This window comes from Natrix helvetica (assembly GCF_964273705.1).
Source record: "Natrix helvetica genome assembly, chromosome: 6".
In the NCBI taxonomy this organism is placed as follows: Eukaryota; Metazoa; Chordata; class Lepidosauria; order Squamata; family Natricidae; genus Natrix; species Natrix helvetica.
The window spans coordinates 16676094-16691360 of record NC_138553.1 but is presented as its reverse complement, the minus strand read 5'-3'; the positions used below and the strand labels follow the sequence as shown (position 1 = coordinate 16691360).

Below are 15267 nucleotides of genomic sequence, written 5' to 3'. Positions count from 1 at the left end.
CTAGCACTTCAAGTCTAATGTGGATCACCACTGTACAATTCTGCATGATGGCATCCTTCCAGGTATTTATTTTCGAGCAGGCTTGTTTCTCGCTTGATGTTCCTTGAGACAGAATAACAAGGAAGTGAAATGTTTAAACCAAGTGATTTACATTGCTGTTCCTGTGTGGTTTGTCTTCCATAGATCAGGAGTCCAAACTCTGCCCCATAATGCCAAGGTGCACTACAACTATGCCAATTTTCTGAAAGACCAAGGCCGGGATAGAGAAGCCATCTACCACTACAAAACGGCACTCCAGTAAGTTCTCAGAAACATCCATAACATTCATTCGTCTTTCTTCCATGAAGGGGAAAAAAAACACTAGCCTGATAACTGGGAAGGCATAATGCAGGGGTGTCCAAACTTGGCTACTTTAAGACTTGTGGACTTCAACTCCCAGAATTCCCCAGCCAGCCTCCATTCCCCAGATGTTTTCACACGTAGGCCACTCCCACCCCAGCTCCACAAAGGGAAAAACCGTCGTGATGGCAACATGACGGTGCGGGTTTGACACCTGTTTAGTACTTCAACATGGTCCCACACTTTTACTTCCACTTTCAGGAGGCCTGTCTCTAATCTCTAGAGTAGCATTAGATGCACATTTTGGGATCTGAAGAGTCAATCTCAGAAATTTGAATTGAACAAGTTCTAATGGGTGCAGAGTTGAAGAAGGGACCCAGCTGGGCACCATAAAAAATTGCCCTATTGTTTTAGCTTTGAATAATTTGAGTGCTGAAGGGATATAGTGGCCACCTTTTGTCTTGAGGAATTTGGCAATGGCAGATGAGATACAGATGGATATTTCCTTTAAATTAGCCAGTTGATCAATTACCGTATTTTTCGCAGTATAAGACGCACCAGAGTTTAAGACGCACCAAGGTTTTGAAGAGGCAAGTTTAAAAAAAAGTTTTTACACTCTGCAAACCTCCCAAAAACGGCCCAGTTATTCACGAAAACGGGCCCGTTTCCCCCTCCCCCAAAAAGGGCATGAATAGCCTTTAGGAGGCTTGTAGAATGCTCCTGGGGGGTGGGGCAAAAAGGAGCAAAAAATGTTTTTTGCTCATTTCTGCCCTCCCCAGCCCCCATGAGCTCTCTGAAAGCCTCCTAAAAGCTATGCATGGCCATTTTGGTGAAGGGGGCAGGGTTTCGGGAGGCAAAAATGCTGTATTCAGTGTATAAGACGCACTCAGATTTTCAGCCTCTTTTTTGAGGGAAAAAGGTGTGTCTTATACTCCGAAAAATACGGTAATTCCCAGATACTTTTATTTTCTGGATTGGAGTTCATATATTCCTTTGGAGAGAGCTTATGATAAATGCACTTCCTTGTCAAAACCTCCATGCTTCTTGTCAAAGGATGTCCAGTTTTCAACCAGCCTGATAAAAGGATGCTGTTTGTGTTTAAATATAGCATATTGGCAAAGCTTTGCAGTTGTGGTTCTATAAATACACATATAATGCTATCAATATGCATAATCATTGCCAGTAGGCATTTTTATATATCTTTAGAGGATGCTTTGTAGGCAAACAAAATATACAAATGTACTGCATTGGAAACTGAAAACTAACATCAGCAGAAAAGAGATCATCAAGAAAGCGAAGAGGGGGAAACATTTTTCTTTAGTCTATTCACCTACTCAAAAGTTGGCTCTGAAAATAATTTTCCAGCTCCAACAGATCTCTTGCACATGTTGTGAAAAGCTGCAAGGTAATTTGATTTTGGCCTAGTGGATTATTTTAATGCAGCCATTATGGATTTATAAATCATAATGTATGGCTTTGTGGGCGGGAAATCCTCGAGTTACAATCATTCATTTAGAGAACCGTTTGAAATTACAATGCCAGCGAAAAAAGTTACTGACAGCCAGTTCTTCGCATTGCAACCACTGCAGCATCTCTGCAGACGCGTGATCAAAATCTGGGTGCTCAGCTATGGGCATGGATTTACATCGGTAGCAATGTCCCAGGAATATGCGATCACCAATTGCGCCTTCCCAGCCAGCTTCCAACAAACAAAATCAGGGAAGCTGGATTCTCCTGAAGACCATGTGATTCACTTAACAGCAGTGAATTGCTTAACAACCATGGCAAAAAAAGATCATACAATTGGGTGTGATTCACTTAAGAACCACCTTGCTTAACAATGGAAATTCTGGTTCCAGTTGCAGTCCTAAGTAGAGGACTACCTGCACCTCTCTTTGTCTCTGTCTCTGTCTCTCTCCTATATTTTTGTCTGTCTGTCTGTCTATCATTATTACTTCTAATATCTCTCTCTCCTAACTACATCTGTCTGTCTGTCTGTCTATCTGTCTAGCTGTATCTAAACTACATCTAAACTACATCTAAACTACAGCTATCTATCTATCTATCTATCTATCTATCTATCTATCTATCTATCTATCTATCTATCTATCTATCTATCTATCTATCTATCTATCATCTACCTTAACTACATCTCTCTATCATAACTACATCTGCCTGTCTGCCTGTCTATCTGCCTGCCTGCCTATCTATCTATCATCTATCTATCTATCTATCTATCTATCTATCTATCTATCTATCATCTATCTATCTATCTATCTATCTATCTATCTATCTATCTATCTATCTATCTATCTAAACTATATCTATCAGAACATGTCTGTCTGTTTATCTATCTACCTCTCTATCTCTCTATCTACATCTCTGTCTCTCTATCGTAACTACATCTCTCTCTCTGCCTGCCTGCCTATCTGTCTGTCTGTCTATCTGTCTGTCTTCAAGGCTAGATAACAGCAAGAGGACTACCTATAGATGAACAAAGTTGTAATTCATGTAGTAAACTATGTGTAAGGAAATCTGCAATTTTCTTTCTCACAGTGTCAAAGCCCAACCACAAAACCTCTGCCTTTTCTCTTGTAGGGATCAAAACATCTTGAAAAGATTTGACCAACTTGCTCTCTTGAGGTTTCCGGCTTTGAGCTTATTGTACCCACCACCTGGGCCATCTTTCAGCCACCTTTGGGTTTTCCCCGCACTTTTCAGCTTTCCAAAATGCCAACGTTTTAAACATACCGGCACATAACAAAAAGGGAAATATGTGACAGGCTCACAGGGACTGAATTTGATTAATGCAAATTGAATTTAAGTAAAACCTACAGGAAGTTTAGTCTTGCCCTGTTTCATTGATTTTATAGCGTGAGGCTCCTGCATGGAAGGGGTAGCCGCTGCCTTCCCTTGGGCTCTTAAGCAGAATGGAACCAATTTGGAGACAGGCTGTAACTGAGAGCAAAGCCTCTGAATAACTGGGTTTGCCACGTGTTTTCCTTCTGACCAATTCTTTGTTGTACTCCTCTGTTTGCAGTATAAGCTCCTGAGACATAATAGATTCAGAGCTGGTCTTAGGTTACAATGCCATTTTTGTCAGCTGATTTCAGGTAACTTGGTCCATTGTGGCATTCATTCTTGTATTTTTACAGACTAGGAGGCAGAGAGAGATGCATATCAGGAAGTTCTGCTTTTATAATTGTTGGAAGAAATGTCCATTTGGGTTCAGTTCCAAGTGGGAAGAAAGACACCGGAAACATGGAGACTGCTTGGAGAGATGGTTTAATAGCAGATAGGATCACATGGTTTGAGATCCTGGGCGAAAAAAAGGGAAGAAATGCTGAGAGTCCCTGGGTTTTATGCCCTCTCTGGGCTTTTGAATTTGAGCTTGTATTCTGATTGGTTGTCAGACTCCCATGGGGCCATGCAGGGGTAACTTTGTAGGTTGTTTGTGTCCCAGGCTTGGTTGAGCTTTGCTGAGTGATGATGTAATGAAAGGGCTTTGGGCAATTCCTACTATGGCTCTGCCTGAAGAAGGTAGATTTTTGTTATGTAGAATAGACTGGCCCAAGCCTTAATGGCCCATTAACAAAGGTGTGTTTGGGGTGGTGGTGGTGAGTTTCTGCCTTCCTTTTAGGGCAGGGGTGTCCAAACTTGGCAACTTTAAGACTTGTGGACTTCAACTCCCAGAATTCCCCAGCAATTCTGGGAGTTAAAGTCCACAAGTCTTAAAGTTGCCAAGTTTGGACACCCCTGTTTTAGGGGAAATATTCTGCCCTTTTCATATTTCCTAAAATATTTCATTTTCCTAGGAGAGGGGTGGGTGCTAACTTCCTACATCCTTCAAGTCAGACCCGGACATTTCACACGAGACTGGCTCCTGGGCCTAGTGAATGCTTCGCTGAGCGAGGGGTCTCTCCCGGCCGCCTTGAAAGAGGCGGTGGTGAGACCCTTGCTCAAGAAGCCTTCCCTGGACCCTTTGGAGCTGGCCAATTATCGTCCTGTCTCCAACCTTCCCTTTTTGGCAAAGGTTGTAGAGAGTGTGGTGGCCTACCAGTTTCCACGACATCTGGAGGAAAATGATTATCTAGACCCGCGCCAGTCCGGCTTCCGCCCCGGTCACAGCACGGAGACGGCCTTGGTCGCGTTGGTGGATGATCTCTGGAGGGCCAGAGACAGAGGTTGTTCCTCTATCCTGGTCCTATTAGACCTCTCGGCGGCTTTTGATACCATCGACCATGGTATCCTGCTGCGCCGGCTGGAGGGGTTGGGGGTCCGGGGCACCGTTTTGCGGTGGTTCGGCTCCTACCTTTCTGACCGGACGCAGCGTGTGTTGGCAGGAGAAGAGAGGTCGACCCTACATCCCCTTACTTGTGGGGTGCCACAGGGGTCGGTCCTCTCGCCACTCCTCTTCAACACATATATGAAGCCGCTGGGTGAGATCATCCGTGGTTTCGGGGTGGGATACCATCTGTACGCTGATGATACTCAGCTGTACTTTTCCACCCCGAACCACCCCAACGAGGCCATCGAAGTGATGTCCCGGTGTGTGGAAGCCGTACGGATCTGGATGGATGACAACCGACTCAAGCTCAACCCCTCCAAGACGGAGTGGCTGTGGGTACCAGCTCCCCGGTTCAGCCAATTAATTCCATCATTGGCCATTGGGGGCATTCAACTTGCCCCCGTGGAGCGGGCGCGCAATTTGGGCGTCCTCCTGGATGCCCGGCTGTCCATGGATGACCATGTGACAGCCGTGGCAAGGGGGGCGTTCCACCAGGTTCGCCTGGTGCGTCAATTGCGCCCCCTACTGGACTGGGATGCCTTACGCACAGTCACTCATGCGCTGGTGACGTCCCGCTTGGACTACTGTAACGCTCTCTACATGGGGCTTCCCTTGAAATGCACCCGGAGGCTACAGTTGGTCCAGAACGCAGCCGCGCGGGTAATTATGGGGAGTACTAGGTACTCCCATGTGACACCGTTCCTGCGCGAGCTGCACTGGCTTCCTGTGGTCTATCGGGTGCGTTTCAAGGTTTTGATAATAATCTTTAAAGCGCTCTATGGCTCAGGACCTAGTTACTTGCGGGATCGTATTCTGCCCCATACATCCCTGCGACCAATCCGCTCGCACAGAGAGGGCCTCCTCCAGGTGCCGTCCACTAGACAGTGTCGGGGGCGGCGCCTAGGAGTAGAGCCTTCTCTGTGGCGGGCCCAGCCCTGTGGAATGACCTCCCTCCGGATATTAGGAATACCTCTGACCTCCGCTCCTTTCGTATTAAGCTTAAGACCCACCTATTCCAAGCAGCTGGCCTGGCTCAACTTTGATCTAACCATATCGCTCCTGACGGGTTTTTACTGGGTATTTTAATTATATTTAATTATCTAGGGGTTTTTAAATACTGTATTTTAATTGTTTTATTTATCAGCCGACCTCCTCCTTGTGTATGTCTCGGTATATGTCTCTGTTATATGTTTGTTTTGTCCACATATTTATTTCATATGTTTCATTGTACGCCGCCCCGAGTCCTTCGGGAGAGGGTGCGGCTAAGAAATAAATATTTATTATTATTATTATTATTATTATTATTATTATTATTATTATTATTATTATTATTATTATTATTATTATTATTATTATTATTATTATTATATTTTGATAAGGAAACTTGGGATTTGAAGCCCACACATCTTAAAGTGACTAAGGTTGAGAAACATTATTATAGACGCAAGGATGGCCCAATGCAGGGGTGAAATCCAGCATGTTCTGATAGGTTCTGGTAGCGGTAGCGGAAATTTTGAGTAGTTTGGAGAACTGGCAAATGCCACTTTTGACTGGCCCCAGAGTTGGGTGGGAATGGAGATTTTGCAATATCCATCCCTGGAATGGGGTGGGAATGGAGATTTTGCAGTATCCTTCCCCTGCCATGCCCACCAAGCCACACCATGCCCACCAAGCCACGCCCACAGAACCAATAGTAAAAATATTTGAATTTCACCACTGGCCCAATGAGTGAAGGGCAAACTCGCCACGGGACAACTTGCTGCAGGAAAAATTCAATGCTGTATTTATCATTTCGTTCAGGATCTTTTGTTATCAGTGACCATGTTTTTCATTGAAATTATTTTAACTCTTGTATTTCTGGATAGACTTACTTTCTTTTATTATTATGGGCCACGGTTCTGTTGAAATTAATTTAACTTTTGTACTTGTTGAGTTGCCCCATATGGCGAGTTGGCCGTGGCGAGTTGGTCCATTCCATGGTTCAATGCAGTTAAAAGTAATAACCGAGAGGCAGCTAGCAGGTTTTCTTGATTGAACACCTTACTATTGAAACATGCAAAATCTCTATTATCTGTAGACAGGAACAGACAGGTCTTTTCCACTGGCACTTAAGCTCAGTCAATTTGTTTGGGAATTAGGCTAAGCACCCAGTAATTGCTGTCAGAGACTTTCTCCTCCAGCCCCACCCCAACTCCATAAGCATCAAGTGGCTGGGAAGAGCTTTAATTATAAAGAAGGTTGTTTTTAGGATTGATTTGCTAGGAGGGTTAATTAAGCCTCATTAGGTGTATAGACTAGAGCAAAGCTCTTTCAAGAGCTTTTGCCAGCACCATTGCCGGTAGGAAGGACCGGCAGTGAATCTTCTAAAGTTGCTGCTAGCTACACTTAGGGATTTGTGGTTGCTTGGCAACTTGGCAAATTAAGTTGTGATCACCTTGCTCTCATCTGTCATCTTTTCAACTCCAGCAATTCAGGTGGGTGAAACTAAACATGGCTTCATGTTAGGGCATTGCTCTTTTTGCTGCTAAAAGAAAAAATATTTGGATCTAGGCAAGGAGCAGGTAGCACTTGTCTCTTTGATAATAAGCAACGAGATATCCATACCATTTTTTTTAGAAGATGAAGATGGAGGATAGTTAGTCAGTGCTTTACTTGAAATGAGCATGTGGTCTTGCCCAGAAAAAAACATAAGGGAAAGCGAGGGGGGTGCAGGGGGCAGGAGGCTAGAGAAAGGGACAAATAATTTTCTGGGGCTTTGCAAGTGGTGATGTCCACATGCAACCATTTTGGAGATATTTCCCTCCAGTTTTATTGCTATTGGAACACCATGAAATGTCTTTAAAATTCCAAATGCATCTCTTGGCCTTGAAAGGATCTCAGGCCTGTATATTTTCCATGGTGACCAGCACACAAATAAATTTAGGGTGAAAAATACCCGGTTGAGTCAAACAGGAAAATAGGACATTCTGGTAATAGTGCTTTGTGACTGGTTATGCCCCTGTTGGAAGAAATGTTATTCTGGGTTCAGTTCCAAGTGGGGAAAAAGACACTAGAAACATGGAGGCTGCTTGGAAAGATGGTTTAATGGTGGACAGGATCACATGGCTTGAGTTCCTGAGCAGAAAAGGGGGATTACATGCTTCCAGATGTTGGGTAAAGAAGAAAAGAGGAAAAGGGGGCTTGCTGGGAGTTCCTGTGTTTTTTATACTTTCTGTTCGACCCGCCCCCTGCCCCTACCTCTCTGTTTCCTGTTCCTATGTAAGAAATGCATTCTGATTGGTTGTCAAACTCCCAGGGCTGGGGGGGTCTTAGCTAACTTTCTAGGTTGTGTGTCTTTTGAGTCCCAAGCTTGGTTGAGTTCCCAGATGCCATGTGGCGAGTTTCTGTAGAAGACTAATTCTACCTTTGTTATGTAGAGTAGACTAGTTCAGGCATTTTAATTGAGATGAATGGGAAAATGGGACATTCTGATAAATAGTGGTTTGTGACTGGTTATGCCCCTCTCTAGTTAATTTTTTTTTTGGTGTGTGAATGGGGATGTCCACCCTCAAGAGATATTTTCTATACATGCCACTGACACGTTTTTAAAATTGCATCCCCCGCTCAGAAGCACTGAAAAATTAGTAACACCTAAGTAATGCTATAAGGCAGTTTTTTTCAAACTTGGCAATTTTAAGATGGGTGGACTTCAGCTGGCAGGGGAATTGTAGGAGTTGATGTCCATGCATCTTAAAAGCTGCCAAATGTTTAAAAAATTGCTGCTATACATCAATTCTATATGGGAGAAAGGGCAAGGAGGTAAGTCATGAAACAATAGGAGTAGTGAAGTCACCAGATATCCAGAGTGTGAACAATAAGGAAGAAGCTGAAATCATCATATAGATCAGTGATGGTGAACCTTTTTCGCCACAGGTGCCAAAAGCACGTGTGTGCGTGCGTGCCCCCATAATTTGATGCCCCTCCATGCAGTGTCCCTTGAGCTTGCGCTCCTCTGTTCCCCCCGCGCATGCATGCACAGCTTTTTTGGAGCCCGGCGAGGGCGAAAACGGCCCCCTCCCCCCCCAGAGGCCCTCCGGAGGCTGTTTTCTGACTTCCGATGGGCCCGGTAGGTCTGTTTCTTCCCTCCCCAGGCTCCAGAGACTTTCTAGGAGCCTGGGGAGGGCGAAAAACAGCCCAACACACAAACCGGAAGTTTGGGAAAGGAACTTCCGGGGTGCCCGTTGGGCCGTTTTTCTCCTTCCGGAGGCTTCAGGAGGTTTTCCTGAAGCCTCCGGAGGGCGAAAAACAGCCCAATGGGCAAACCAGAAGTCCATTCCCGAACTTCCGGTTTGCGCGTTAGGCGGTTTTTCGAAAAACAGCCGAAAATCAAGGCCAAAAATCAGCTGGCCAGAGCACGCATGCACGCTGGAGCTGACAGGGCAACGCCTCACGTGCCCTCAGAAATGGCTCCACGTGCCACCTGCGCCACACGTGCCATAGGTTCACCATCACGGATGTAGATGATCCCACTTTTCTCGGTTCTAATAAAGAAACATTCACGTGATAAATAGAAAAAAATGCCGTTCTTTTATAGAAATGAAAGCTTGACACTAATTTCTACTAGTATCAAATGCAGAATGGTGGTTACTATAGATTTGGACAGTTCTTAGACAAGGCAAGACAGCTCAAGCACTGGCTGAGGAATTCTGGGAGTTGAAGTCCAAAAGCCTTAAAAAGTTGCCAAAGTTGGAGACCCCTGGCCTAGCATATTATGCCAACATGGTCAATATGTTTTGGTTCCTGTGTGCATAACTTCAGTTTTGGCAGGAATCTTAGGCAACTTAAGAGAGGTAGAAGGATAGATGACATTAACATATATATTAACATTTTTTAAAAGTAAGGTCTCCCTTGATTTGAGCACAATTTCTGACTCCTCCATGTTATAATTTATGTTGTTCAAGAGCATCAGAATTGTTTGACATCCGAGGGAGATGGAGGTTTACGAAATTTGAAATATAAATAAATAAATGAGTGTGAAGTTTCATTCTCTGAATTTGTGGGCTGGTGTTCGAATGTTTCATTACTAGGCTAGGTAACATCTTGAGCAGACTTTAGGGCAGTGATGGCGAACCTTTTTCGCCTCGGGTGCCAAAAGCACATACGTGCGCGCTATCACATGAACTCGAGTGCCGACCCACATAACGTAATGTCCCCGCTCACCTGTGTGGACCGTGCATTATTGCACAAGGCTTCCTTGCCACTCCCTGCTCTGGCTGCTTCCCCTTGGCTAACTAACACCCAGTGAGGGGAGAAGTTGCTCTGCCACTAACGGGCAGAGATTGGGGTGGGGGTGGGGGGATGCTCAAGTGTGCTCCTGTGTCAAAAAACCTTCCCTTATCATTCTCCTGTGTAAAGATTGGGCCCTTTTTACAATGGCAGGTGTGAGTCCAGTTGCTAAATTCTCCCCTTCTATTAAAGAGGATCCTGGGCACTACAGTCAATAGACAAATGAGGAAGGGAGCTGCTGGCACAGGGAAAAGAAAAGCAGCAAGAAAAGAAGAAAAAGCAGCTTTTTCCCCTCAAGGTGGCTGCTCTGTTCCCCCCCCCCCCCCTAATGGGAGCTAGCACAGAGGATCCTGCCTGGTCCCTGCAATCCAAAGGGAAATGAGGAAGAGACCAATCTGCATGAGGGAAAGACAAGTAGCAAGGAAATAAGGAAAAGCAGCTTTCCCCCCCTCAAGGTGGCTCCTCTGTTGCCCTTTTCTCCATTTCAGCACCACTCCATGGAGCCTGCCCCACCCCCCATCGCCCAGGTCCTCGCTTCTCCCAAGCATTTCTTTGCCTATTTAATTTCCCCTCCGTAGCATTTTTCCATCGTGTTTCTTGCCGTTTTGGACAGGAAAACAAAGTTTGTGGGACTAAAAAAAACTCCTTTCAATCAATCAATTCCAACTTTGCGAGATCTCTCCCCCCCCCCCAAGTTGTAATTGATTGAAGTTTTTTTTAGTCCCACAAACTTTGTTTCTCTGCACATGATGGCAAGAAACGCGATGGAGCTGGAAATCAGGTAGGCAAAGAAATGTTTGGGAGAAGCGAGGACCTGGGCGATGGTGGGTGGGGCAACCTCGATGCCCTAGCACTGAAATGGAGAAAAGGGCAACAGCAGCCACGTTGAGTGAAAGAAGCCTCTTTTCTTCTTTCCTTACTAGCAGGGGGGAGGGGGGAACACAGCAGGCAGCACGGGGGAAAGAAGCCTCTTTCCTTGCCGCTTGTCTCCCCCGTGCTGGCAGCTCTCTCAGCGATCGGGCAGGATCCTTTTTAGTAGCAGGGGGGAGGGGGGAACACAGCAGGCAGCACGGGGGAAAGACAAGCGGCAAGAAAAGAGGCTTCTTTCACTCGTGCTGGCAGCTCTCTCCCTGTGGATTCAAGGATCCTTTTTAGTAGCAGGGGGGAGGGGGAAATAGAACAGCCAGCAGGAGTGAAAGAAGCCTCTTTCCTTGCCGCTTGTCTTTCCCCGTTCCGGCAGCTCTCTTTGCATTGGGCTGTTTTTCGCCCTTTGGAGGCTTCAGGAAAAAAGTATCGAAAATCAGCTGGCCAGCGGGTGCATGCGCACTGGAGCTGACAGGGCAATGCCTCGCGTGCCCTCAGAAATGGCTCCGCGTGCCGCCTGTGGCACGCGTGCCATAGGTTCGCCATCACGGCTTTAGGGGATCCTGGTAAGGAAGTGTTTGGAAACCAACCCACGAGCACGGAGAAAGAACCTTCACCCTCGTCCTACACCCAAGATATAGATATTGCCACTATTGCAAATAAATAAATATAAATAAATCCCAGACACTCTGCTTCTCAGTCATGACCTTAGGAATTGTACTCTTCTCCCATCCAAGATTAAGGTAAAGGTAAAGGTTTCCCTCGCACATATGCGCTAGCCCTTCCCGACTCTAGGGGGTGGTGCTCATCTCCATTTCAAAGCCAAAGAGCCAGCGCTGTCCGAGGATGTCTCTGTCAGTGGTGGGTTCCGGTAGGCTCTACTGCCGGTTTGCTCATGCACGCTTTGCGCGCGCATGCACAATGCAATAAAAATGCTTCTGCTCATGCACAGAAGTGAGAAACAAGATAGCGGCACCTATGGCGTGCCAGAAGAACCAGTTTCGGGGGGCGTGGCATGCCTAGGTCACTGCTGGTTCCAGTGATCCAGGCCGCCAAACCACTACCGGTTCGGCCGAACCGATCTGAACTGGTAGGAACCCACCACGCCCCCCCAAAACTGGTTCTCTGTGGTCATGTGGCTGGCATGACTAAATGCTGAAAGCGCACGGAACGCTGTTACTTCCCACCAAAAGTGGTTCCTATTTTTCTACTTGCATTTTCACATGCTTTCGAACTGCTAGGTTGGCAAAAGCTGGGATAAGTAATGGGAGCTCACTAGCGCTAGGGATTTGAACCGCTGAACTGCCGACCTTTCTGATCGACAAGCTCAGCATTTTAGCCACTGAGCCACCACATCCCTTCAACCAAGATTACTTCAGCCCAAATTTGCTAGGAGTTTTCAAGATCAACCAAGGTGCTTACTACTTTCTGTGAAGTTTGAGGTACAGTACATTCCAAGAAATGCGATGTGCATACTAGTATTCCTCTAGAATTATAATATATAATATAGAAATCCCGTCCTTAAGAAAAATCACAGCAAGAATCTTCAGGGAAGAAAAATCAGTTTTGCTCAGCAGTGACTCTCAAGCAGGGTATTTCCAAAAAGGAAAAAGGTGGGTCCCAAATTATGCATTGATGCCTGTATCAGCCCTATTGCAAATTGCAGCCAGACAGCTGACCATTTCCACAGCCAGAAGCCACTGGGGGGGGGGGGGGAGGAGGCGGTCATAAGCAAAATAAAATAAACTTCTCTATTTGTCTGGGCAGAAATTATTTTCTTTGTGCCAAGCACAGATGGAGGACATTAACCTTCATTTGAAAGGGTCGTTCTTTTGAGGGAAATGCAAACTGACCGGTATCTGTACCAGAGTTCACGAGCGATTGATATTCTGGAATGGTGATAATGTTTAAAAACCTTTAAGCATACTTGCAGCAAAGCAATAAAGATAAATTGCTACAACAGAGAGATCTTTGGAAGTGTTCCAGGCATGTTGGAGCCGGGGGGGGGGGGGGGGAGTCATGCTGCTTGGCAGAAGTGTTTTTAGGGAAATCAACAGAAAAAAAGTAAGACCCTTGATGTTGCAAGAGACTGGTGATTATGGAGAGACGAAGTTTATCCCCAGAGGTTTAATTTTAAAATATTTGCCATTAGAGCAGAATTGAGCTTTCCACGAGACATGGAGCTGGAAGGAATATCAAATAATGTCAATCTTGCAGGAAATAAGAGGGCTGCTTATTATTGCTACATGGACGTATTAATATATGGGAGTTACAGCAGGAATATTGGGATATTTACTTTCCTGTACTCTGTTTAACGTGGTGGCTCACTGGCTAAAACGCTGAGCTTGTCGATCAGAAAGGTCAGCAGTTCAGCGGTATGAATCCCTAGCGTCGTGTAACGGAGTGAGCTCCCATTACTTGTCCCAGCTTCTGCCAACCTAGCAGTTCGAAAGCATGTAAAAATGCAAGTAGAAAAATAGGGACCACCTTTGGTGGGAAGGTAACACCATTCCATGTGCCTTTGGCGCTTAGTCATGCCGGCCACATGACCACGGAGACGTCTTCGGATAGCACTAGCTCTTTGGCTTTGAAACGGAGGTGAGCACCGCCCCCTAGAGTTGGGAACGACTAGCACCTACAGTATGTGCAAGGGGAATCTTTACCTTTACTCTATTTAATGGCCTGTTAGAGTCTGTCTTATTAAAATGTACACATGTGCTCTCTTTTTTCTTTTTGAAGGTCGGGGTTCCTAGTCAGCCAAATTTATTTTGCTTTCTATTGTTCGCCATTGCAGAGCCTGTTTCTTCAGTCTCTGGTTGCCCCTGGTCTTGTTTCGTGGTTATTCTTCAATGGTTAGAAAAAATACTAAACATGCTAAAGGCAGTCAGGTGTTTAACCAGCAAACAGCACAGGTTGTTTGGTTTTAAAGGATAAAACAAAGTGTAGCATACACTACCTAATTATCCTAACATGTTCAAATTTTAAGTTGCCTTTACAAATTTACAATTTGAATGGGTTACCTAATACTATAAAATAGTTAAATAAATGGTCCATGTGAGCAGTAACCCTGATGAAGCCCAGATACTTTAAACGTTGTCAGACAAATGAATCTACCCCAGTGGTGGGATTCAAACTTTTTTACTACCGGTTCTGTGGGCGTGGCTTGGTGGGTGTGACAGGGGAAGGATAGGCAGAGAATAGATGGGGGCGGGACCAGTCAGAGGTGGTATTTACCGGTTCTCCAAACTATTCAAAATTTCTGCTACCGGATCTCCAGAACTGGTCAGAACCTGCTGAATGCCACCTCTGGTCCATTGTATCATTGAATAGTCGCTAAATAACCAGCTGTAAGTTGAGAAATACATGCTCAACAGGTATAAGTATAAATTTCTATTAAGCTCTTACTCTTAAGTTTATAACGTGACTTTCAGTTTTTCTATTCTTCCAATCAACAAATCCAATGAGGTTTGTTTTTAATGGCTCAAGCTTGGAATGGCCCTGAAAAGCAACCCAGAATTCTTTATGAGCTGTTTCTATTCTTCTTCTTATGGCTTTTTAATGCTTTAATATTTGTTAATGGTAATGATTTTACATATTTATTGTTTTAGTTTTGTCGTATGCTGCCCAGAGTCACTTGCTTATGAAATGGGTAGCTAGATAAACAAAAGATTTTATTTTTGCATGGAGCACAATTAATCTATCATTCTAGATCATTATGAAGTCTAAAATTGCAACCTTAAAATATCACTACACTGAACAAAGTGAAGATTCTGAGTAAAGGTGTTTTGGTTGTGCCTGTTAAAATGTAAGAAATAATATTTTAGTGAAAATGTTGATCTATGGTTTTGCACATGCCATTTCCGTATATTTTTCTTGCTCCAATAGGCAGTCTTGTTCCAAGTAATTGAAGCAGTGGATAATGTATCTCTTCTGTCTCTAGCCAAAAAAAGAGATTGTGGAATTTCAGCTCTCTAACGTACCTACAATATATTGATGCAAACACACCAGCATTCTGTGTGTTTTCAATTCTGGGATAAATGACAGAATTTAGTCAGATTTGGCTCAAGTTATCAGCCATTTACACTCTTCCTGTGTAGCTATCCAGAGTAAAGAGCCAAATCTCCCTGGAGTTTTGCTGCAGTCACTAAAATGCTGTGTCATGAACATTCGTAGCCAACTATCAGCCCAGAAATGAGCAAAAGAGCTGCATATTCTTAAATAGATACAGCAACAAAGAAAACATTCTAGGACAGTGATGGCGAACCTATGGCACGCGTGCCACAAGTGGCACGCAGAGCCATTTATCAGGGCACGCAAGGCGCTGCCCTGTCAGCTGGCCAGCGCGCATGCGCGCGCTGGCCAGCTGAGTTCACCATTTTTAAAAGCCATTTTTCGCCCTCCCCAGGCTCCAGGGGCTTTATAGGAGCCTGGGGAGGCTGAAAAGAGCCTCCCCCCCCCCAAGGCCCTCCGGAGGCTTCATGAGCTTCCGTGAAGCCTCCGGAGCGCAAAAA

General features: G+C 45.1%; 1 protein-coding gene across 2 annotated transcripts in view; it reads left to right on the top strand.

Moving 5' to 3' along the window:
* Window positions 1–15267, top strand: part of TMTC1 (transmembrane O-mannosyltransferase targeting cadherins 1) — a 186416-nt gene that overhangs the window by 115228 nt on the left and 55921 nt on the right. Inside the window, exon 11 of one of the 2 annotated variants that reach the window (XM_081958733.1) lies at window positions 184–297. The exons of the other annotated variant lie outside the window; for it this stretch is intronic. Within the exon in view, the coding sequence (XP_081814859.1) occupies window positions 184–297 (114 nt within the window). The remainder of the gene's footprint in view (window positions 1–183; window positions 298–15267) is intronic. 2 annotated transcript variants of the gene reach the window in all.